This window comes from Triticum aestivum, chromosome 6A, assembly GCF_018294505.1.
Source record: "Triticum aestivum cultivar Chinese Spring chromosome 6A, IWGSC CS RefSeq v2.1, whole genome shotgun sequence".
In the NCBI taxonomy this organism is placed as follows: Eukaryota; Viridiplantae; Streptophyta; class Magnoliopsida; order Poales; family Poaceae; genus Triticum; species Triticum aestivum.
The window spans coordinates 498,904,248-498,930,444 of NC_057809.1; the positions used below are offsets into that span (position 1 = coordinate 498,904,248).

General features: G+C 46.7%; 1 protein-coding gene across 3 annotated transcripts; it reads right to left on the bottom strand.

Moving 5' to 3' along the window:
- Positions 1 to 13,498: 13,498 nt before the first annotated feature.
- LOC123128110 (transcription termination factor MTEF18, mitochondrial) lies at positions 13,499 to 21,152 on the bottom strand. 3 transcript variants are annotated; one of them, XM_044548031.1, is made up of 7 exons: positions 19,223 to 21,152; positions 17,786 to 17,948; positions 17,653 to 17,683; positions 16,609 to 16,854; positions 16,211 to 16,252; positions 15,976 to 16,079; positions 13,503 to 15,283 (listed from the first exon to the last, which is right to left on the bottom strand). In XM_044548031.1, exon 1 carries the CDS (start codon positions 21,063 to 21,065, stop codon positions 19,311 to 19,313), a length of 1,755 nt encoding a protein of 584 aa, XP_044403966.1. In that variant the 5' UTR covers positions 21,066 to 21,152; the 3' UTR covers positions 13,503 to 15,283; positions 15,976 to 16,079; positions 16,211 to 16,252; positions 16,609 to 16,854; positions 17,653 to 17,683; positions 17,786 to 17,948; positions 19,223 to 19,310. The 3 variants fall into 3 exon arrangements, with proteins under 3 accessions (XP_044403963.1, XP_044403965.1, XP_044403966.1); XM_044548028.1 differs by adding an exon at positions 18,418 to 18,756 and having other exon boundaries at positions 13,499 to 15,283; positions 16,609 to 17,948; XM_044548030.1 differs by having other exon boundaries at positions 13,500 to 15,283; positions 16,609 to 17,948.
- Positions 21,153 to 26,197: the final 5,045 nt, after the last annotated feature.

The following is a 26,197-nucleotide window of genomic DNA, read 5'->3' on the forward strand; positions in this document are numbered from 1 at the left end:
AAGTTATTTAGTTTGATCTCGTTTATGTACTCAACAATATTAAATGTTGGTTAACATGGCAAGAGGGTGAAGCAAAGTAAAACTACCTATCTAGTCAAGTTTAAATGAGGCCGGAAGCAATGAACAACAATTCCGGAAACTCCCCATATGCATATTTTAGATTAGGTCCTGTTCTGCCCTAAACACAATTTTAGAGTTGTTTAATATGCAAATAAAGGTCACCATGATAAACTAGGCAAAATTCTACCCCATTTACATATAAAGTTTATTTAATTCGGAGCTACGGTTATTTAGTTATGAAATAAAGCATTTTAGCATGGCATAGGAGCAAATTAATGCAAACTACATTTTAAACATTTAAAATATAGATGAAAGTTGGATATTATTAATCTACACAAAATTCTGAGCAAGTTTCATATATAAAACATTTTAATCCGATGCACGGTTCTTGAGTTATTAAATGCATGAACAAGGGGGACTAAACTGTAAAATTGGCAGTCTCAGGAATAATAGGAAAAAATCGCAGGCGCTGAAAAAAAATACTTCACGGGCCGAATCTGAGGAAGCCCAACAGCGAAGGAAAAAAAGATAGAGGAGGGGGCGCTGGGGTTCGGCTCACCCCTGGGCTTTGGAGGCGCGGCCCAAAATGAAGAGGACGGAGGCCGAGGCGAGGCCGGTTGGGGAGGTCGGACGCGGGCCAGCTGGAGCCTGGCGCGGCTGGGCTTGGGTCTTGACTCGATCGAACGAGAAGGAGAAGGGGGCACGGTCAACGCTCGAGGACGAGCGGGCGAGCGGGCGCCTCATCCTGGAAGAAGCAGAGGACGCAGGCAGAGGCAGGTGTTCGGCGGCGCTCCTCCGCGCGGATCGGGACGACGGCGATGGCTTGGCGTGTCTCCGGCGAAGGAGGGAGGCGGATCCCATCGGAGATGGAAGGATCCGGGCGGTGGGGGCCGGATCCCGCCGGATCCATCGTCGGAGCAGGGCGGCAGCAGGGAGCCAACGACGAACTCCATGGCGGTGGCGGCGAGGAGCACTGCAGGGGAGAGGAGAGAGGTAAGGGAGAGGCAGGGATATGAAGAGGAGGGCGGCGGAGCTGTCCTGAGGCTCGGCAGCGGCGGAGATGACCGGCTGGGCTGCCACTCGGGTTGGCGTGGCAGCGAGGCAAAGGAGCTCGTGCCCCTTGGCGACGGGAGGCTCGGGCACGGCGTCGCTGCACCGACGGGATGCAGGCGTGGCTCGCAGATCGAGGAGGGCCAAGGGGAGCTCCTCGCTCGGGCGTCGGGTGAGCACGGGGATGGAGGTGAGGGGGCCGGCCTGGAGCTTTGCCAGAGACGTCCGGGCACAGCTGCGCTGGATCTGCTGCTGCTTGCGGCACGGGGACGAGGACGAGGGAGCTCGTGCTCCTGCCGGGCTCCGGCGAGGCTGGCTCGTGGTCGCTGCGGGACAGCTGGATCCAGGGCCTCGGTGGGATTGGTTGGCTGGAAATGACTGCGCGAGAGGATTGGGCAGATGGATCGGGATGGATCCCGAGGTGAAAGAGGACTGGCGGCGGCGGCTGGGAGGATGGGACAAGGGCCCTCGGTTTTAGGGTTTTGTCCAAAGAGCACTAGGAGTATATATATAAAAAGGAAAAGGAAGACATTTAGGGGCTAAACCGTCCCTCCAAATAAATCGAGCGGTCGAGAAAAAAAAATAGGGTAGGAAGTCCAATTAACAAAACGGAGACGTTTTGTAGATGTTTGGAGATGATCCGGACATAGCGGTAACGACTGTCCGAGTCGGGTCCGGGACAACTTTCGGACGCGCGCGCGAGGAGGTCCGCGGGCTTACGAGAGAGGTTAGGTAGGGCCTGGTGGTGAGAGGTAGTGAGTTGTGCAGACGGTCTCGGGCTGAGAGAAGAGAAGAGAGGGAGGCCCGGCGACTGTTTCCGGAGACCGAAAACGTCCGACGTTAGACCGGCTATAATGCCGCTATAGTTTAACGGTTGGGCTATCAAACGAACTCCGAACGCGATGAAACTTGGCAGGCGGTCTACCTACACTATAATAAGACCGCACGTCAACTCTCATCCCATTCCGAGAACATTTTCCGGCCACTTATAAAATACTATTTCGGACATGCCGCGGGCGCGTGCAAGTGTGTCTGGGCTCAGAACGGACAACGGAAGGAACGGGGGAACCCGGACGGATGCAAGTTTTGAAAACATGATGATGCAATGCACATGATGACATGATGAAATGCAACACGCAAGCCAATGACAAGACAACAACAACGAATAACTGAACGACACCTGGCACATCGGTCTCGGGGCGTTACAACACTCCACCACTACGAGAGGATCTCGTCCCGAGATCTAGAATGGCACCGGAGGGACAACGGAAGAGAAAGAGAGGAGAGGTAAAACTAAGTTGCTCCTTTAACGAACGAGTGAAACCAAAGAACCTTGCGAGGTTGAACTAATTCGAGAAAAGAATAGAACGAAGGAGAACAAAGTCGAAAACACTCCGTTAGAAACTAGGGACAAAGAGCATTGCAAAACCTTGAGGTTGAAGGGAAGATATATATTGAAAACGCGCCGGTTAAGGAAGGGGATCAAGGAATACCAAATTCGAACAGCACTCCGGTTGAAAATTGATACAAGACTAGATAAGATGAAAAGAACTTGAGCAGAGGACACGACACTCTGGTTAAATGGATAAGCACGAAAAGAACATGATCTTTGACAAACGAGATGATGGGTTGAAAAGAGCAACATCGCAATGACTCCGGAACGAAGGGAAACAAGATCTTGAGAGATCACAGATACAACAAATGCTAGAATGGATTTGTTGAAAACCAACAACGAAAAGAATAATCTTGATATGGTCTTATGAAATACATCTCAAATTATGAGATGTCAACCTGCCACTCACGGGAAGAAGAATTGGATTGATATGAACGAGGAGACGAGAAACTTATTTCACCGGGAGGATAAATGAAGTACTTGGATCATTTACAAGCACCATAAATGGCAACAATCCTTAGGGAAGGCTTTAGGTGAAATATAACTCAAGATAACTCCAAAGAAGAGATTGATGGATTTAAAATATCTCATTCTCGATAACTTGTGACTCACGAAGCAACGAAGGGGAATTATCAAGAAGGACATAATACCACCTCCAAAGATACGGTAGAAAGAAATTGCACTCCGGATAGCAAGATGAAGAATGCTTGAGTTTCTTAGAAAAGAATCTCGATGAACACTTCAAGAAGAAATATAAATCCTTGATGAACCATCATGTAGAGCCTCCATGAAGAACTCCGGTAATAAAAGGATGATAAAAAGAAAGAGAAGTTGAAAACACAAGGTGAAGCCTTGCGATGATTTAGATGGAGCTTCGCGACGAGATAATGCGGAAAACTTAGAACTCCGGAAGAAAGATGAACAACAAGCAGCCAAGAATTTATTCCTCCTGGACAAACTCTGAAGGAAAGGATTAATCACTTGGATGAAACCAGAATAAGAATTATGTTATGCGTATCCTTCACCAATTTAAATTGATGACAAGCAACGGATTTGGCATACCACTTATTCTTGTAGAAAGGATTAAGAGAGATATGGCGTAAACTTGAGAAGGTCTTCAACGAACCACCGGTAGGATTTGGAAAGAACGAATGAATTGATATGATAACAAAGAAAGAGAACTCTTGAACGAACCACCGTAAGAATTGAAATTGAACGTAGCAAATGCACAAATCACCGGGAAGAATTGCAAAATGAATGAAGATACTTTAGGGTATTTAGATACATGAGAACGAAGAGAGCACGAGCCGATTAAAGATCACTTGAACAAGGCACCGGTAAGATCGGAGAATGATAACTGCAAACTGAGAATGAATAAATCTTCGATGATGGGCTCCGGATAATCAAACTGAGAAGACTCTTGAATTACTCCAGATGGGTGAAAAAGATTCTCACAAACGAAAACAGTTATAAGAGGATGGCAACAAGCTAGAATCACGAATCTTGAAGAGAAAAGAGCAAGATTAAGGAGAAATCCCTCTTCGGTCTGCACATGTTGAGAATGATGACGAGAACCACCAAAATTGTTGAGGCACTCCGGGATGAAAATTAGAAAGGTTGAACCAACGATGAAAAGAATTTGAAAGATCTTGGGGAAGGACATATGACTGATGATAATTCATTCTTACATCAAACTTCGAAAAGAATTTGAGAATCGCTCGTGATAATTAGAAGAGTCAGGTAAGATCCTGGGAAAAGACCTGTGGGTTAGGGCCCACTCAAAAGAACACCGTTGAAAAGATTTAAAAGAGATGTTGCACCGGTTGAATTAAATGACTTGAATGAGATAGCAATCTCGAAAGAGCTTGAACAAATGCAGAGTGGAAACACGAATCTTCGAGACATCTTGAGCACTCCAGAACAAATGAAAAGCGAGAAGTGAAAGATTAAGAGGTGCACCGGTATCAACAAGCATTTGACACGAGGAAAAAAAATATGATCAACACCGAAAGCTTGAAATTAACACCACCGGAGAAGAAACAATAATGAAGGATGATGAACTTGAAGCTCGTGAGCATCTTCACGAGGGATCACCAGATCAGAACATTGATCGAAAACAGTGAAGTGACTTCACATGAATAAATGGATACTTGATTAAAATAAATGAGTCCTTGATGAAAAAGGGGTGGGAGGGCGGGAAAAACAAAAACAACTTGGGACGGATGAAACAAACACCGTTGAGAAGAACTGAGAGGTGATCTTGCGAATGTTGAAATGATCGGATCCACTTGAAGAGAACACACCGGTTGAAAGGATTGACATGACAATCTCGATGATCGAGAAGGATTAGTATTCACATAGAAGTATGAGAACACCATTTCGGAAAGGTATGGAATCAACACTTGACATTGAAGCAACTCGAATACCACAACTCAAAACAAAAACAAAGGACTGGCTTGCAGAATAAGCCGGAACAAACATATGATAGAGATTCCGTCCGAAGTTTTCGTGGTGGGGCCTACACGGGCTCGATCGTACAGCACCATCATGTACAAGGCAGTGCACATGACATACGAAGCGTCCCCGAGTCGGCATAGCCAAGGACTCTTTAAGACACAACGAGACCACTGTAAAAACGACCGTGAATAGGCGGACCACTAGACGTCGAACCCCAATTTCATATCATACATCTGTCGAAAAGATATCCTAAGAGCTACTTGAATTCCCACCTATGAAACTCCCGAAATTTTCCGGTTATGCAATCAGGTGTTGGGGATACAGGGGAAGCATAATATCTCACCCAAACTAGCAAATCCTACATCCAGCTGTATCCATCCTTCAACACATAACCAAGAAACCTTCGGAAATCATCTACCTCAACCTTCGAAAAGCATCCGTTATACAAGTTATGGCGATACTCCCGTACTCACCCTCAGTACTGGGTTATCGGGGTTATCTCACCAACGAACTGCATAAAAGAGATTTTCGATGTCGGCGTACTAAACTCAGGTATTCCAGAACTGCAACGATAAAATTATGATGACAACACCTCAGAGCTCAACTCCCCGGGACACTTCCACTAAACCCCTGACAGGAGGCACCAAGACAATGTTCTCATCATAAAACCATCGGAACGATTCCAAGATACCCGCGTGATCCTAAAAATTTTTAGTGAAATTTGAGAAGAGAAGAGTCAAAACTCTACGTCAGGATGCCTTACCAGAGCGATGAAGAGACTGGGGAGTAAAAAGAATTCCTAAACTCTCCGATATATAATTCCTAAATGACTCAAAACATTTTTTTTTCTAGACACAACTCGGCCGCTAAAAACGATCAAGCAATGGGGCTCCTAAGGTCGGGGAAGGCTCTGATTACCAACTTGTAACGCCCTCGATGCGGCTATATCTCCCACGTGTCGAAGCACGACTTAGAGGCATAACCGCATTGAAAGCAATGTCGCAAGTGAGGTAATCTTCACACAACCCATGTAATACATAAGGGAAAGAGATACATAGTTGGCTTACAATCGCCACTTCACACAATTACATGAATAAAGCATTACATCATCCAGATACAATCAAGGTCCGACTACGGAACCAAAATAAAAGAAGAACCCCAAATGCGACAAAGGTCCCCGATCGACCCCAACTGGGCTCCACTACTGATCAACTAGAACGAAACAACACAAAGGGCAAGATCTTCATCGAGCTCCTCCTGAGCTTGGTTGCGTCATCTGCACGGAATCATAGGCACCTGCAAACTGGTTTTGGAAGTATCTGTGAGCCACGGGGACTCAGCAATCTCGCACCCGCGAGATCAAGACTATTTAAGCTTATAGGAAGGATGGAGTAATGAGGTGGAGCTGCAGCAAGCGACTAGCATATATGGTGGCTAACATACGCAAATGAGAGCGAGAAGAGAAGGCAAAGCACGGTCGATAAAAGTATGATCAAGAAGTGATCCTATAGCAACCTACGTCAAGCATAACTCCAACACCGTGTTCACTTCCCGGACTCCGCCGGAAAGAGACCATCACGGTTACACACACGGTTGATGTATTTTAATTAAGGTCAACTTCGGGTTTTCTACAACCGGACGTTAACAAATTCCCATCTGCCCATAACCGCGGGCACGGCTTTCGAAAGTTCAATACCCTGCAGGGGTGTCCCAACTTAGCCCATCACAAGCTCTCACGGTCAACGAAGGAATAGACCTCCACCCGAGACACTCCGATCAGACTCGGTATCCCGGTACAACAAGACATTTCGACAGGGTAAAACTAAACCAGCAACACCGCCCGAATGTGCCGACAAATCCCGATAGGAGCTGCACATATCTCTTTCTCAGGGCACACTCAGATTGTCTTAGGTACGGGTAGGCCAACCCAGAGTTGCCCCTGGTGGTCACCGGTAGCTGACAGTTGGACCAACACTCAGAGGAGCACTGGCCCGGGGGGGGGGGTTAAAATAATGATGACCCTTGAGTCCGCGAACCCAAGGGAAAAAGAGGCTAGGTGGCGAATGGTAAAACCAATGTTGGGCATTGCTGGAAGAGCTTTACTTAAGGCGAACTGTCAAGGGGTTCCCATTATAGCCCAACCGCGTAAGGGACGCAAAATCCGGGAACATAACACCGATATGACGGAAACTAGGGCGGCAAGAGTGGAACAAAACACCAGGCATAAGGCCGAGCCTTCCACCCTTTACCAAGTATATAGATGCATTAATTAAGTAAGATATATTGTGATATCCCAACAAGTAAACATGTTCCAACAAGGAACAACATCTCCATGTTCCAACAAGGAACAAACTTCAATCTTCACCTGCAACTAACAACGCTATAAGAGGGGCTGAGCAAAGCGGTAACATAGCCAATCAACGGTTTGCTAGGACATGGTGGGTTAGAGGTTTGACATGGCAATTTGGGAGGCTGACAAGCAAATGGTAGGCATCGTAGCATTGGCATGGCAAAAGAGCGAGCAAACTAGCATAGCAAAGATAGTAGTGATTTCGAGGGTATGATCATCTTGCCTGAAATCCCGCAAGGAAGAAGAAAGAGTCCATGAAGAAGACAAACGGACGTAGTCGAACGGATCCTCACAAACGCGACGTTATCGGAACCAACCCGAAGAAGCAATCACCGGAAAAGGAGCACACAACATAGTAAATAACCAACACATCAACATGGCATGATGCACAAACGAGTATGATGCATGTCCGGTTTAATGAAGCATGGCATGGCAAAGTGCACAAGCAGTTCCTACAAATTAAGTGGAGATCAATATGCAACGAGTTGCATATTGACGAAACACCACAACAAGTTATTTAGTTTGATCTCGTTTATGTACTCAACAATATTAAATGTTGGTTAACATGGCAAGAGGGTGAAGCAAAGTAAAACTACCTATCTAGTCAAGTTTAAATGAGGCCGGAAGCAACGAACAACAATTCCGGAAACTCCCCATATGCATATTTTAGATTAGGTCCTGTTCTGCCCTAAACACAATTTTAGAGTTGTTTAATATGCAAATAAAGGTCACCATGATAAACTAGGCAAATTTCTACCCCATTTACATATAAAGTTTATTAAAATTGGAGTTACGGTTATTTAGTTATGAAATAAAGCATTTTAGCATGGCATAGGAGCAAATTAATGCAAACAACATTTTTAACATTTAAACATAGATGAAAGTTGGATATTATTAATCTACACAAAATTCTGAGCAAGTTTCATATATAAAACATTTTAATCCGATGCACGGTTCTTGAGTTATTAAATGCATGAACAAGGGGACTAATCTGTAAAACTGGCAGTCTCAGGAATAATAGGAAAAATCGCAGGCGCTGAAAAAAAATACTTCACGGGCCGAATCTGAGGAAGCCCAACAGCGAAGGAAAAAAGATAGAGGAGGGGCGCTGGGGTCGGCTCACCCTGGGCCTTGGAGGCGCGGCCCAAAATGAAGAGGACGGAGGCCGAGGCGAGGCCGGTTGGGGAGGTCGGACGCGGGCCAGCTGGAGCCTGGCGCGGCTGGGCTTGGGTCTTGACTCGATCGAACGAGAAGGAGAAGGGGGCACGGTCAACGCTCGAGGATGAGCGGGCGAGCGGGCGCCTCATCCTGGAAGAAGCAGAGGACGCAGGCAGAGGCAGGTGTTCGGTGGCGCTCCTCCGCGCGGATCGGGACGACGGCGATGGCTTGGCGTGTCTCCGGCGAAGGAGGGAGGCGGATCCCATCGGAGATGGAAGGATCCGGGCGGTGGGGGCCGGATCCCGCCGGATCCATCGTCGGAGCAGGGCGGCAGCAGGGAGCCAACGACGAACTCCATGGCGGTGGCGGCGAGGAGCAGGGGAGAGGAGAGAGGTAAGGGAGAGGCAGGGATATGAAGAGGAGGGCGGCGGAGCTGTCTTGAGGCTCGGCAGCGGCGGAGATGACCGGCTGGGCTGCCACTCGGGTTGGCGTGGCAGCGAGGCAAAGGAGCTCGTGCCCCTTGGCGACGGGAGGCTCGGGCACGGCGTCGCTGCACCGACGGGATGCAGGCGTGGCTCGCAGATCGAGGAGGGCCAAGGGGAGCTCCTCGCTCGGGCGTCGGGTGAGCACGGGGATGGAGGTGAGGGGGCCGGCCTGGAGCTTTGCCAGAGACGTCCGGGCACAGCTGCGCTGGATCTGCTGCTGCTTGCGGCACGGGGACGAGGACGAGGGAGCTCGTGCTCCTGCCGGGCTCCGGCGAGGCTGGCTCGTGGTCGCTGCGGGACAGCTGGATCCAGGGCCTCGGTGGGATTGGTTGGCTGGAAATGACTGCGCGAGAGGATTGGGCAGATGGATCGGGATGGATCCCGAGGTGAAAGAGGACTGGCGGCGGCGGCTGGGAGGATGGGACAAGGGCCCTCGGTTTTAGGGTTTTGTCCAAAGAGCACTAGGAGTATATATATAAAAAGGAAAAGGAAGACATTTAGGGGCTAAACCGTCCCTCCAAATAAATCGAGCGGTCGAGAAAAAAATAGGGTAGGAAGTCCAATTAACAAAACGGAGACGTTTTGTAGATGTTTGGAGATGATCCGGACATAGCGGTAACGACTGTCCGAGTCGGGTCCGGGACAACTTTCGGACGCGCGCGCGAGGAGGTCCGCGGGCATACGAGAGAGGTTAGGTAGGGCCTGGTGGTGAGAGGTAGTGAGTTGTGCGGACGGTCTCGGGCTGAGAGAAGAGAAGAGAGGGAGGCCCGGCGACTGTTTCCGGAGACCGAAAACGTCCGACGTTAGACCGGCTATAATGCCGCTATAGTTTAACGGTTGGGCTATCAAACGAACTCCGAACGCGATGAAACTTGGCAGGCGGTCTACCTACACTATAATAAGACCGCACGTCAACTCTCATCCCATTCCGAGAACATTTTCCGGCCACTTATAAAATACTATTTCGGACATGCCGCGGGCGCGTGCAAGTGTGTCTGGGCTCAGAACGGACAACGGAAGGAACGGGGGAACCCGGACGGATGCAAGTTTTGAAAACATGATGATGCAATGCACATGATGACATGATGAAATGCAACACGCAAGCCAATGACAAGACAACAACAACGAATAACTGAACGACACCTGGCACATCGGTCTCGGGGCGTTACATTAGACGTCCTCTACTTTGTTGTTGCAAGTTTTATGTGGCTGCTACGGGCTTAAGCAAGAACCAATCTCACCTACGCATCAAAACCACAATGATAGTTTGTCAAATAGACTCTGTTTTAACCTTCGCAAGGACCGGGCGTAGCCACACTTGGTTCAACTAAAGTTGGAGAGACAATCGCCCGCAAGCCACCTGTGTGCAAAGCACGTCGGGGGAACCGATCTCGCATAAGCGTACGCGTAATGTTGGTCCGGGTCGTCTCGTCCAACAAAACCGCCGAACCAAAGTATGACATGCTGGTAGGCAGTATGACTTATATTGCCCACAACTCACTTGTGTTCTACTCGTGCAAATAACATCAAACCATAAAACCTAGGCTCGGATGCCACTGTTGGGGAACGTAGTAATTTCAAAAAAAAAATCCTACGCACACGCAAGATCATGATGATGCACAGCAACGAGAGGGGAGAGTGTTGTCTACGTACCAACGCAGACCGACTGCGGAAGCGATCACACAACGTAGAGGAAGTAGTCGTACGTTTTCCCGATCCGACCGATCCAAGCACCGTTACTCCGGCACCTCCGAGTTCTTAGCACACGTACAGCTCGATGACGATCCCCGGGCTCCGATCCAGCAAAGCATCGGGGAAGAGTTCCGTCAGCACGACAGCGTGGTGACGATCTTGATGTTCTACCGTCGCAGGGCTTCGCCTAAGCACCGCTATAATATGATCGAGGTGGAATATGGTCGCAGGGGGCACCGCACACGGCTATGGAACGATCACGGGGATCAATTGTGTGTCTAGAGGTGCCCCCCTGCCCCTGTATATAAAGGGGCAAGGGGGGAGAGGTGCGGCCAGCCTTGGGGCGCCAGGAGGAGTCCTACTCCCTCTGGGAGTAGGATTCCCCCCCCCCCCCAATCCTAGTTGGAATAGGAATCCTCAAGGGGGGAAAGAGAGAGAGGGGGGCCGGCCACCTCTCCTAGTCCTAATAGGACTAGGGGAGGGGGGAGGCGCGCGGCCACCTTGGGCTGCCCCTTTCTCCTTTCCACTTAAGGCCCATGAAGGCACATATGGCTCCCGGGGGGTTCCGGTAACCTCCCGGTACTCCGGTAAAATCCCGATTTCACCCGGAACACTTTCGATATCCAAATATAGGCTTCCAATATATCAATCTTTATGTCTCGACCATTTTGAGACTCCTCGTCATGTCCGTGATCACATCCGGGACTCCGAACAACCTTCGGTACATCAAAATGCATAAACTCATAATAACTGTCATCGTAACGTTAAGCGTGCGGACCCTACGGTTCGAGAACAATGTAGACATGACCGAGACACGTCTCCGGTCAATAACCAATAGCGGGACCTGGATGCCCATATTGGCTCCTACATATTCTACGAAGATATTTATCGGTCAGACCGCATAACAACATACGTTGTTCCCTTTGTCATCGGTATGTTACTTGCCCGAGATTCGATCGATGGTATCCAATACCTAGTTCAATCTCGTTACCGGCAAGTCTCTTTACTCGTTCCGTAATACATCATCTCACAACTAACATATTAGTTGTAATGCTTGCAAGGCTTATGTGATGTGCATTACCGAGAGGGCCCTAGAGATACCTCTCCGACAATCGGAGTGACAAATCCTAATCTCGAAATACGCCAACCCAACATCTACCTTTGGAGACACCTGTAGAGCTCCTTTATAACCACCCATTTACGTTGTGACGTTTGGTAGCACATAAAGTGTTCCTCCGATAAACGGAAGTTGCATAATCTCATAGTCATAGGAACATGTATAAGTCATGAAGAAAGCAATAGCAACATACTAAACGATCGGGTGCTAAGCTAATGGAATGGGTCATGTCAATCAGATCATTCAACTAATGATGTGACCTTGTTAATCAAATAACAACTCTTTGTTCATGGTTAGGAAACATAACCATCTTTGATTAACGAGCTAGTCAAGTAGAGGCATACTAGTGACACTCTGTTTGTCTATGTATTCACACATGTATTATGTTTCCGGTTAATACAATTCTAGCATGAATAATAAACATTTATCATGATATAAGGAAATAAATAATAACTTTATTATTGCCTCTAGGGCATATTTCCTTCAACTAGGGGCTATATGATCGTATTCGAATCTTAGCTTAACCCCTTTGGAACGGTTTACTGATCGTATTCGAATCAGAAGCCTCAAAAAATTTATCTATTTCTTATACAGTTTTTGTAATCACAAGTATTTGAGTTGTCACAAATATCATATGTGCCGGCTTTTACAGAATTGGGTTCTCACCCTCACTGTCCGGGTCATATAAACCGGCGGTATCATTCAAAGGATCATAGGGATCTTGTGATCTACTTGTGTGCAGGATAAGACTATATTTGGGTGGTTACCCGCCCTGGCTTTTGACATTAAGTCGCCAGGGTATATGTTGTTTAAACTTTGTGCAGGATTTGCAGAACTATGACTTATATGAATGTTTAAGTCCAAGCTCATCATTAAAATTGATGCTTCAAAATGATTATCCGTTCTGGATTTTCTCAAAGGCTATAAACTGCCGGGTTACAAAAATTCCGGCTTACAATGAATGCACATTAAGTCGTCATCGGCCAAGAGCCACCAGGTATTTAAACTCCGGATTTACTTGTCAACCGATGAGGTATTCAAATCTTTAATAGCCAAAACTGGCTGGATTTTCATGATGATATTGAATGATTGAGGTTTTCATACCGGATTATATTATTCAAATCTTGAATAGCCAACATGACTGGATTTCTGGGTTGAATTGCGTTGTCGGGGGGTGCGACCCTTGCTGGGACCCGCGTATTCGTCGACTCCCTTGCCGGGAACAACGACTCCCTTGCCGGGAGTGGGCCGACTCGGTCGTGGGCCTCCGCAAGGCCCACGACTTTCTTCCTTACGGACTATATAAGAAGGCTCTGGCCAGTGAAGTAACCTAGTTTGGTTCACTCCCTCCCTCTCGCGTGACCTAGCCGTCATCTACTGTTCCTCACTCTGTGCTGCCTCCGGCGATCCCATCCCGACGACCGCGTGCACGACTGGTCGGAAGAGCAGGTGCCTCCGAAATCCTGTCGTTCGAGATCCTGCCCGGAAAAACGGCAGTAAGGTTTTTGGGGAGCGTCTCGACGCGACTGCTCCCGATCCGTCCCCAACTCAGTTCGCCTCTGCTTCCACTACTTCCTCTGCAACGACACCATGGCTGACGACGCTGCCGCTAAGAAGAAGGCCACGAACGACGCCGAGGCTGCTGCTGCCGCCGCCGTGTTGGCCTGGCCAACCGGAGGGTATGATCTGTTTATCCCTCGTTTACTCGTACTTATGCTAGCCGTATATGTGCTGCTCATAGAAGGTTCGATTCTATGTTCTGCACATGCTAGTATGCTTAGGTATCGCTATGAGATGCATACCTTTTATGTCATGCTTACTGTTTACTTGTGGATAAATCTAATCGGAAAAGTGCTAATATTTCCAACATTTACATCAGGTACCGAAGCCTAGAAATCTGTAGTACACCTATGTTCCTAAAAAATGTTGCGGTAGAAAGTTGCTTCTGCCTTGATTTTTCGTTAAGCCTGATAATCCCAAGTCAAGCACACATCATTTTCATGTGCTTCAAACTCTCATGTTGCCACCACACATTTCCTCTGTCAGACCTTCAGGCCTCGTTTGACAGGCAGGTTTTGCAGCCCCGGAGTGGAGAGGGATCTAAGGGGATTTGGTTCATCTTTCTCTTCCATCCAATCCTCTCAATTCCCCACTAATCCCTCCCCTCTCATAAACTCCTCTATATAAACTCCTGTATCTGGTTAAACCTCCTACAACAGCAGCAGCAAAGCAAGCGTCCAGTTCCATGGGTGTCTTGGGGGGTTTTCTGTACCACATGGATTGAGAGGGATTCATGGGGAACGGAGAGGATTGGCCTGCTCAATCCCTAAGTGTCAAATGGGCTGACAAGGATTTCTGAGGATTTTGAACCCTGTGAGGATATTCCTCTCCAAACCTCCTCCACCAAACAAGGCCTCAGGAATGGATGTAGCCCCAAGTGTGCTCGGTCCTATATCACACATCTCCAGTTTCATTTAGGAGAGTGGACAAGACTCAAGGGTACTTTGCATCTCATTATACCCAGATACAGAAATGTATTGCCCTGATGTATCCCTCTCAACTTTATTGTCTCCGAGGTCGGTGTTTTTTAAAGCTGTGGCACCAATTATCCTCCGATCCCATCCATCCTTGTACCCTGACGTTCCTGCAGAGACTGATGCTCAATTGCTCCCCCAGAAATACAATACTGCATACTTTTGATTTACTTGATTGTAGAACAATAGTGTGTGAACTAGTTCTTCAATGCACTAGTACCACCAGTCAAATAGGCAATGTATAATCAAACTCCTCCATGTCGCCCAACTAAAATATATGCACCCCGCATCATCATACAAGTAGTAGGTCAAGCTTCAGCGCTAGGTGTTCTGGATCTCCACAAATTTAGCAAGGCTTTGCCACTGCGTTGGCACTTGTTCAGTTGGACAGATCATTCCAAGCCAAGCCATGGCATGACGCTGCTATCCCTGGCGACATCACAGATCAATGTCTCTTTGATGCTTGCACCAAACATACATCTCGGAATGAAAAGAAGACGAGCTTCTAGATCTCTAGATGGCTGCATGGCAAAGCCCCAATGGAGATTGTGCCTTCATTTTTTTTTAAAGCTGAGTCGCGGGAAGACGTTGCTGGTTTCAGAGGGCACCTGAACGGAGCATTGATGCAAGTTATGCACAGGGTCACCTTGCAACTCAGCTGCAAATCCACCATCTATGGATCGCCCTTCAGGAAGTTAAGCTCAGCCAACACAAGGATTCCATCTCATGGAAAACGACACAACCATACACCACACCCGGTGCAAATGGTGTCAGGGGCGATGGTCTTGTGGAAGAGGTCACCTTGGAGTTGAGGTGGTCCTTGAAGAGTAGCCAGGCGAAGACCTGCACCTTGATGGGGACACGGGTTGCCAAAATGAGATGGGTGCTAATGTCGTGGTTGGGCTGTCCGATGAGGAGATGGTAGGTGTTCTTGCTGGAGAACGGAAGCCCGTCGGCGGCGGCGGCGGCGGCATTGTGGTCGAAATCCTGCAACAAAGATAACACAACATCAAGCTCAGCAGAGGCAACTGCGGTAGTGCATATCCACTCATTTTGCTCCATATGTAGTCCATATTAATATCTCTAAAAAAGGCTTATATTTAGGAAGGAAGGGAGTAGTGCAACAACAAAGAAATATCAAAGACTACAAAGCTAAACTACAAAATATCCAATTCCACAAGCTCCTTCTGCTATTTGGTTTAGAATATATAAAAAAATAATACTCCATTGTCATTATGGAAAGTATACGTTCATCATATGTCACCAATATGTTATTTTGCATCCACTGAGACACACCAGTTTCACCAAACTTTCCGTGCAACGATGGTAGTAAAAGGTCTTCCAATTAACCTTTAGTAGCACAAGCAGCAAGCAGATCAACAGTCGATTGTTTTGCATCATGACAACCGCTGAACTGACAGTGTTCTTCGCAACAATTGCATCAGCCCGCAGAAGGTACAAATAAGAATTGTTTTGCATTTTTTTAGATAAAACATGAGTACTCCATTGTCATGGACAAATAAAACATGCAGTGCGTTGCAGATTTCCATAAAAGACCAGAAGAAATTCTATTATAGTGCACACAAGCGTAGAGCTTCCAATATATACATTACTTGACTGAATACAACAGGTAATAGCATAAATCTGCAGTTAATCAAGAGAATGAGGCTATTACTGACCATGGACTTTCAAGTAGTAAACCCCGATTCTAGATCTTGCCAAATTACCAGTCCTAAAGGTCGAAGCGGGGACGTGAACACTGATCTCTTACAACAACTCTGGCCTGATATAGAGAAAACCACCGGTATCAATCACAATACAGAAGAAAGGAGCAAGGAAATCCATAAATAAATAAATATTAGAAGTGCTAGCCCATGTAGGCGCACTGGTTGTCAAAATTTAAATTGAACCCACCTAAGAATTCTTTCACACTCCTCATTTTGATAAGACCATGGCCTGAAACATAAATAGAAGAGCATTATTCATAAGGAAAATCCATCAAAGACAAATTGTCCTAAGATCTTCCAAATTTAGAGTAAAAGAAAGATTCTAGAAAAGCAAAAGAGGCATCAATGCAGTGTCACTTATCAATGTTAGTAATTTATATAAATACAACTGTTTTTTTATTGCAATATTGCAGTTTTAATCTAAAAACAAATGAGCTCCTTTTCTTCATAGCTTCCTAATTTTCTGGTGCAGTTAGAAAAGGATCCTCTAACTCTGAATAATGGAAAAGGATCCTCTAAATCCTGGTCATGCAACAGTTAACTGTGACTGTAGCAGATGGAGTACATAGAAACTAATCATCGTACCTGGTGTCATGGAGTAAGTATGACCCGGTGAAAACTAATGACAGCCTAAGAAAGTGCACTCTTTAGCTTGAAAGGAGGAATTGCAAGGAAATATCGCCTTTTTTTGTCACCTGCAGGATGTTATTTTTTTGCAGCTCCTCCACCTTGGACTTTGTCTTGACTTCACATTCAGATAGCAGGGATTTGTAATGCTCAACCTGATGCAGGAATGTCTTCTTCTTTCTGCCTCATGTCACTTGGTTTTTGCTGTTACCGTTTCGTAAGCACCACCAAGGGAAGAAAACGGTAAGCATTTAAAATGGTAATAGTGATTTCTTCAGTTAAGAAATCAACTGCTCATTTGTTCGGTTACTTGCAGAGTAAGACCTAAGTGTGTATAGCTACTTTTACTCTCTGTACAAATTTTAGTGATTGTCAATCTGGATATTAGAAATGCAGGATAGCAAGAGAATATAAACATAAGTAATAGAAACAACACAATGAAAATATAGCAAGAGAAATTTCTACAGTTTTGGCTAAAAACTAAAAAAACGGGGCAGCCCGGAGCACGTAGCTGAGTAGCTCCCGCTTGCGCAGGGTCTGGCCACTTTGGGTCTTTTTCACACAGCCTTTCCCTACATTTATGCAAGAGGCTGTTTCCAGGACTCGAACCTGCAAGAGGCAACAGCTTTACCGCTGCGCCCATGCCCCCCTTCTGGCTAAAAAACCAAGGATTTAAAAATTAGATGGCAACAATGCAGCATAAATTGATTTAAACATTTCTCAAAACAATATATGGATTTATTACACATGCACGCATCAAACTATCTTTTATCCAAATTATTTAGGATATTATTATTCAAAACTTAACAGAACATTCTGCCAAAAAAAGAGAGCAGGGAACACACATTTGTATCATCCAATAGATGTTGCACACTGCCATGGAACACCAGAGCGAACAGTACCAAGTCTACACGGAGAGTTTTCAACGATCACAATATGTATTTGAAAGGTAACCCTCACACCTATGGTTTCCGATTAAGCTTTATGAATATTGTAGATTACCTGCAATCACTCAAAGAGTGGATAGTGCAACCTACAGAATGGAACCATATAAGGTGTTAACAGATGTGTGGGATATGAAATAGAAAGGTACATACCGAACTAATTACGTAAACACACCTCTGCAGATAAATACCTATTTATACCTCCACTCGAATCTTTGGACCATAAGAAATTTTTGTTCCTGGTATGCACCATATGGATCCAATCCAAGGTGCCATGAACTTGTATCAGAGAATACCATGTTTTCCCTTTTGACTCTATCTTGTATCATAGATAGATAACGATTGGCCATAATCCTAGAGCGGCAGAAGATACTTATGACTAATGATAGAAAGGTGTGAATGAATCAAAATAACAGGAGGTGATAATGATTTTTTTAAAGCAGGAGGTGCTAGCTTAAAATGCAATCATGTAAAAATATCACTGATGTTAAACCTCACTTGACTCGGAGCTACTTCTGATTCTTTTTTGCATAACGTCATGCAACAATATTAGGTACAATCAATTAATAGCAATCAAGAACCACAACAGCACATTTGTGTATTGACAAAAGATTGCATCTCTTTCAACATCTAGCTATGCAGTTATTCAGATGTTATGGCAATGGATGTAGAAAAAGAAATCTTTTCATGTGCATTATTAAGCGAATGTCCTGCCACCACTAATTACCAGTCATGATGATCAGTGTGACTTAACTCTTCTACAATGGATTTCTGGACTGGGGTGTCCTGATCTAGAGTCAACATGTTTTCAGCAGTGATTAACCTGTTATGTTTCGCCAATGCAGTCCAGTTCTGATTAGATGGTACATGGTTACTGTGCCCTGCTCAAGACGGAGGCTGACGGACGTGAAGGAGCAGAGGAACGAGGCAGCAGCGGCGCCGGCCTACCATGGGGAGAGGAGGAAGGAGGAGAAGAATGGTGGTGGCGAAGCAATGGAAACGAGCGCGAAAGGAGGGGCCCGAGCAGCGGGTAGGGTTTTCTACCACTGGTGGCTTGACTTTTATCTCACACAGTGCAAAAAATGGACGGCTGAGATCAGAGGGAGCACCAGATCTAACGGCCACAAATGCAATGGCCCTGAGAAGCCCCTTTATTCACCACCTATTAAGAAGAGAGATACAAATAAATCAAGGTTTTTTCCTGTCAGAAGGGAGCAATCTATGTTTAATATAGCATGTTCTTACCATTGCGTCACCAGAGAAGATACCATGGCTGAGTGATTAGCCGAAAATTATCATCCACTTGGAAATTATACATGAGTTCAGCATGATGCAATGATATGAGGATGATGGTACGATCGATAACAAAAATGTTAATTATTATCAGTGATAGTCTTTCACATCGGATCAATACAGAATATCTTTCCTTGAAATACATATCCGCCAAACGGGGCAGAAATGTGACTAGTCTCAGAGCTACAATGTACAGCACAATTTTTGCAAAATTGAATTACATGGTTGGCTATTGAATTGATATATTCCATTTCATCCTACATCCAGTGTCTACAGCTAAAACACGCTGAGCAAAGAATTTTGCACAATGGGAAGATATAACAACTCAGAAGTACCTTCTGAGGGAAAGCATGCCACAATTGGAGATGACAATCCTCTGTACCTCCGGCTCTGATAATCATGCCAATATAATTCAATAGCTAATTATTCATTATCTGGATGCTGGGACTGTATATTCTTGAGGTAATATTCCATGTGTATTCTTGAAGAGAAGCACTCAAGCCACAGCTTCGGCGCTGCGGGATGCATATTGTAGAGGTTGGAAATGAACCTCTTCTCTGAGTTAGCAAGCACAGTTGCAGGCGCTAATGGTCTTTTAAAAAGACCATAACTTTGGAGCCACCGAAGCATTGCATACCTAGGCTTGACCCGGTTCTCCAAATCAAAGCACAGTAATGCTGGGAAGCAATCAAGATACTCCAAAGAGTATCCCAGATCCAGAGTCATGTAGTTCAACTTTTCATTGAGCATCTCCTTGCCCTGGTTCAGCACCTTTGGGAACACACTCACGATCCGACACAGCATCTTGTACTCCACCCCTCTTTCCAGGAGGTAGTCAAATCGCTCATTCAGCATTTCCCGAGTGCTGTGCAGAACAGGAAGTATGTGTGCGGTTTTTTTGTTCTCACCATACCCAATGCTCTTCAAGAACTCAAGCTTGGTGTCCACATGCTGTGCATTCATCTCCACCTTCACCTTAACCATTCTGTCTGAGAATGCTCTCTCCACCTCCATATCATAACTAGCATCCTCCAAGACGAAATCTGGTGATAAATACCGCAAGCTCTCACCGCCACCAGAAATCTTCTCCAGGAATCGATGACTCAGTCCCATTGCACGCAGCACACCAGGGAGGTTCTCCAATCTGTTCCTCCCAACCACATACGGGTGCTTCTTCACCGCCACATCAACCTCGTCATCTGCCAACCCAACTCTCCTCAGGTACTCTGGCACTGAGATCACCACATCATCAAAATCAAGATCCAAAACCCCAGGATTGCTCAGTAAGAAGCTCCCTGCCTCCTCCCCTGGCAGCCCCAGCCTCTTGAAGAATTTCAACCTCTCACCAATCCGCTCCTCCTTAAGCTCAAGAAAAACCCTCTGATTGCACCCAACAAGCCCCCCGATGCTCCCAACCTTCATCCCAGCATCGTAGAACATCTGCATCCTGCCGCACACTCGCAAGAACACATCAATGTCATTGCTAGCCCCCAAATCCGGACCCAATCCTCCATACGCCCTCATAAGATCATCGACAAGGGGGGCACTGCTGGAGAGATCGTTCTCAATAAGCAAGGGGAAAGAGAGGCAGGCAGCGATAATCGCAGCACGCGGCAGCGGACGGAGGCTTTCCTCGAGGGCGACAAGGCGGGCGGAGATGAGGTCGGGAGGGACTTGGAGGAGGACATTGGGGAATAGCAGGCCAAGACGGGACCACGGGAAGCCGAAATGCGCGAGCGCGGCAACGGTGGGGAGGAGGGACGGATGGTCGGTGAGGAACATGAGATCGGAATCGGTGGAAGGGGGCAAGCCGATGGACTCGAGGAAGAAGGGAAGCTCGTTGAGCGGATGGTAGGAGAGGTGGCGGCGGAGGAGGGAGGGGAGGTCGGAGGAGGGGAGCGTACTGGGCACGGCTGGGATGCCGGCGAGGAAGGTGTGGAGGGAGCACGGCGCAAGCGCAGTGATTGAGTCGGCGTGGGAGGAGGGGAGGCAGCGCGTTGAGATGAGGTAGTCGGAGACGGCGGTGCGCGCAGCGGGGACGGCGGCGCGGCGGAGTCGGTACGGAAGGTTCCGTAGCTTCGGGAACCCCGAAGACTCCGTGGAGAGGAAGCGGCGCAGCGCGGCGCGTAAGAGTGGCATGACGGCGCTGCGCCGGTGTGCTGTCCTGCTCCACGCCATTGCTCTCCTTGAGCCAGGGCCAGGGGATTTCGGCCCGAGGGGTTAGGGTTTGTCAGACTGTATGTACTGTACTGTCTAATAGCATCCCTAACCGATCCCTGTAAAGCTTTACACAAGTAAAAATACCGTTTTTCCCTTCCAAACTGCACGGTCCCTCTTATCTCCACCCCCGATCGTGCAGTTTGTCAGACTATATGTACTGTACTGTCTAAGAGCATCCCTAACCGATCCCTGTAAAGTTTTACATGAGTAAAAATACAGTTTTTCCCTTCCAAATTGCACGGTCCCTCTTACCCCCACCCCCACCCCCACCCCACACACACACACCAACCCCCCTCCTCACCCGCACCCTGCCCACCCCACGTCGCATCCATTCCAGCGCCGCCCCATTTTAGCTGGCCACCACAAGCCACCACCGACCCCTCATAGCAACCGCCGCGCTCCTTCACACCTCGATTCGGTTGCTTCTCATTATTGATGCCTAAATCGACGGATCTACGCCCATGGCCGGATTCGACGCACTCGGTCCTCGGCGTTGTCGCGTCTTGAAGGGATTCGACGGGGACCGAACCGCGCAACCACCTCGACCGCTCTGCGCCGCCTCTCGGTATGTTCTTCTCCTCTCGGCGCTCGCATCTCAACCGTTGAGCGACCGCCGACACAGCCACGTACGCCCGTTAGCCGGGCTCAGCCCTAGCCCAGGAGCTCATAGACGAGCCTCTACCAGTCATCAAGTGTGATCACCATTGGCAGCTGATGTTGCACCTCGTAGCGGGCATGCCCAAACACCCCAGATGGGTTTTCTACAAGTATGAAAGGACGAAGTGAGTGCCATTTTGTTAGATTGTTCTTCGGATTGGCCGCAATTTGAAACTCATTGTTTGCTTAAAAATGTATGTAGAAAAGATGCAAGTTTTGCTACTAGGAAGGAAAGTACATTGATCTATTGATAGTGAGATGTTGGTGCATTGGTTGCTAGAGATGAGACTAAAGAGGACCAAATGTTCAAGTTTGAGGAGGCGGACAAGACAGAAGTGTGCAAGTTCGAGAAGCCAATAGAAAATATCAACTAGTAGAATCACTTAAGGAAGTGGTGTTTTTAGTGAAGTGCGTATTTTTTCTTATAATTTTCTTTGGATCGGTTTTTTCTATGAAAAGCTTGTGAAATATGTGACCAAGATGTCATTTAATAAAATAGTTGAGGAGTGAAGTTTAACTCGATGGTACAAACATATACAAATTTTGTGTTGAAATATTAGAGAGTTAACCTTCGGGGATTGGTTAAAAACCACACTTTTTTAGAGGAGCAAATATATCCTCTAAAGGGTAGGAGGTCGTTCGCTCCGGTGATCAGATAGCGGCCCTCTAAGGTTTCAAAAAATCTGCGGAGTAAAATTTAGGGAAGCAAAAGGTGATCCTTTGGGCACAAAAAAAATGTGCATCTCTAATAGTCACCCTAAATTTGGACACCACGTCTCCAACAGCAACACGAAAACAGCAGCTGCACTGCATATTTCTTCTTCAAATAGCAGTCGTACTACGTATTAATATCAAACTCATATAAATTTAATACAAATTAAATAGTGCAAACATGAAAAAAAAAACATCAATCTACGACAACAAAATACTCACATAGTTCATCAATCCACAACATCAACTTTAACACAAAGTATTCATCAAACAATACAAGATAGTTCATCAATCTTGTTGCCCGTGCCATGTACATCACTCCTCCATGAGATATTTTTGATGATCTCCATGTGTATCGGGACATCTGATGTTATGGTACACCTCAAGAAAGTGTCAAACTCGGTCTTGCCTTCTACGCAGGTGCACCGTTTTTTCCATGAAGATCATAGAAGGTGTAATCAAATATTTCCCATGCTCATTCTCAATGGTCATGGTGTGCATGATCACACAAGTTGTGATGATGTACCAAAGGATCTCTTGATCCCAAAATTTAGTCCGTCACCTCCAACGGTACACCCCGGCTCCATGCCACTTCTCCTCCTCCGTCGTTCCACACCTCTCCTCCGACCGCGGCACAGGTACCATCTGCTCCTATAATAGTCACCATGCCCGACAACCGTTCGGTGAAATGCCCGTGCTATTTTTTTGTCTCTTCTTCTCTGAAGCAATTAATTCGGATATGGAGTACGTATACAAGCACAATGTTGAGTCGTCCAACGGCTAGTCCGACAAGGAGGACTACCGGATGAGATGGTGATGACGCAGGCAGTTCTTGCATACCCGAAGCGTGTGGAAGAGCATGTTCTCAATTTCAAGGGATCGATCAAGGGTTGTCGAGTGCTCAACCGCAACAGAGAGCATGGCCGTTTGACACTGATGGACGACTACTTTGCCCCCGGGGCCCTCTTCACTTACAATTTTCGCCGGCGCTTTCGGATGTGCAAAAATGTCTTTGATCATCTCTACCATGGAGTCTGGTCCTTTGATGACTACTTCATATTGAAGAAGGACGCTCTGGGAATGATTGGGTTCTCTGGTTACCAGAAGTGCATGGTTGTGGGAAGGGTTGTGTTTGGACCTCGGGTACCTGAGAGAACCAACTGTTGCAGACACGAGAGGATCTTGGCAATCTCAAAAGCAAGAGGGTGGCCATGTTTGCTCGGATCTCTTGACTGCATGCATTGAAAACGAAAGAACTGCTCAAAAGCTTTACAAGGGCAATATTACGGTCATGTTAAGAAGCTTACTATTATTCTTGAAGCAGTTGCATCACATGATATTTGGATTTAGCATGGTTTTTTTAGCATGCCCGGGTCTCACAATGACATCAATGTGTTGTAGTGATCACCATTGTTTGCTAGGCGTATGGGGAAAAGCTCCTCCTTGCCACTATACTACCAATGGGCATGAGTACAACATGGGCTACTATCTAGTTGACAGTATCTATCCTCCATGGGCTATCTTTGTCAACACCATCTCTAATTCAATTGACCACAAAAAGTCTCACTTTGCCCCAAAACAAGAAGCAGCTAGAAAGGATGTTGAGAGGACATTTGGAGTTCAGCACGCACGTTTTGCAGATGTTCGTAGACCTGCTAAACAATGGGATTAGGAGACCTTGTGTGGGGGTGATGACCTGTTGTGTGATCATGCAAAACATGATCATGGAGGATGAGGGGATGTTGCCGCGGGTCTTGAATTTGAGAACATGGGTGATCCACATTTGAAGAGTTTGTTCAAATGCATCAACAAATTTGGCATTAGGCAACTCACGAGAAACTGAAGCAAGATCTGATTGAGTATCCGTGGGTGGTTAAAGGGGACAACAATGTTGGAGTATAATATTTGAATTTTTTGAATTAGAACTATTTGATGCATTTGAACATTTAAACTTTTCTAGACTATATATGCGGCTATTTGAGTGTGCAGGCTGAAATGTTTTTGGATGGCCGGATCCCGCATCCATGCCCGCAGACTAGTCCCTCCGGTCCATGGACGGATACGGTGTCCGTTATGCGGGGCAACGTTGAAGTTGCCCTTATATACACATGGGTAAATTTTGTCTCATACCTTTAGAGCATCTACAGTAAGGTACCCCAAACTTTCATCAAACGCCTGGGCAGATGGCCCGGTCAGTGACCGGCCAGAAAAACCTGACCCAGACGGACGCCTCAAATGCCCGGGCTGACCGGCATCCCTCATATCCAACCCAGAAATGTAGGGCGGATATGAGGCGCCTTGGCGAGTCCGCCACGTCGGACCCGACAACCCTACCCCACCATAAATCACACCAAATCCACCCCCTCGACCTATCGGAACCATTTTCTTTCCCCTCTCTTTCTTCCTCCTCTGCGATGGACGTCTCACAACTTTGCCGCCACCCTTCCTCCGCAGCCATTCCGACCCTCTGCACCATCAGGGCCGGTACAATAGTCCTCTCTCCTATGCTCGCCGCCGGGGACGTCGTTGCCGGCTCGGACGCCACCGCGGTACATCCGACAACTCTCAGGCCACCCCTTGCTCTCTATGTGTTTGACACATTGTCTGGCCCATGTTTTATGATCTGTTTGTAGGGAAAACGATGAATCCAGTTTCTTCGTCGGACCAGGAGTATGGATCGACGGAGCTTGATCAGATGATTCAAGATGAGTTCTTCGATTCGACAAAGAAGTGGACATGATCATTCTCATGAGCATGTAAGAGGAAATGGTACGATAGGAGGATCATATTCTCGACTTCAAGGGCTCAATCGAAGAAAGAAGAGTGGTCAATCGGGATAGGGTGTTAGGAGCACGTCCACTACACAGGGACTAATTTGCTCCGAACCCAACTTTCTTAGATGATCCATGGTTTCATCACCGTTTTCGCATGCAGAAACCATTGTTTTTGCGCATTATGGAGGGAGTGGAGGCACAAGATGACTACTTCAAGCTCCCAAGGGATTGTTGTGACCAACTTCCTTTCGATGCTAAGCAGAAATGCACGACTACTCTGAGAAGGCTTGCACTTGGTACCGCTGTAGATGCCGCTGGTGAGATGACCGGATGTGGGAGAATACATGCCTGAAGACTACTATCAAGTTTGCTCACGGCATGGTGCAGGTGTCTGGGGCAGAGTATCTGAGAGAACCAAATGTTCGTGACATAGAAAAGTTGTTGGCTATTGGAGAGGCTAGAGGGTTTTCAGGAATGTCCGGATCAATTGATTGCATGCATTGCCAATGGAAGAACTGCCCCAAAGGTTTGCAGGGAATGTATCAAGGTCACACCAAAGAGGCCACTATCATACTGGAAGCAGTGGCGTCATATGACTTATGGATTTGACATGCTTTCTTTGGAATGCCGGGTTCTCATAACGACATCAATGCGCTTCAACGATCTCCCGTGTTCAGGAGGCTTTGCAATGGGGAATCATCGTCGTGCAACTACACTGTCAACAGTCTTGACAATAACATGGGATACTACCTTGCCAATGGCATCTATCCTCAGTGGGGGGCGTTTGTGAAGACCATATCTGAACCACACGACAACAACAAAACCACGTTGCTGAAGGAAATATGCCCTAGAGGCAATAATAAAGTTGTTATTTATATTTCCTTATATCATGATAAATGTTTATTATTCATGATAGAATTGTATTAACCGGAAACTTAGTACATGTGT

Excerpts from the sequence above, each read along its gene's own strand:
- LOC123128110 (XM_044548028.1), bottom strand. The coding sequence starts at position 21,065 with ATGGCGTGGAGCAGGACAGCACACCGGCGCAGCGCCGTCATGCCACTC.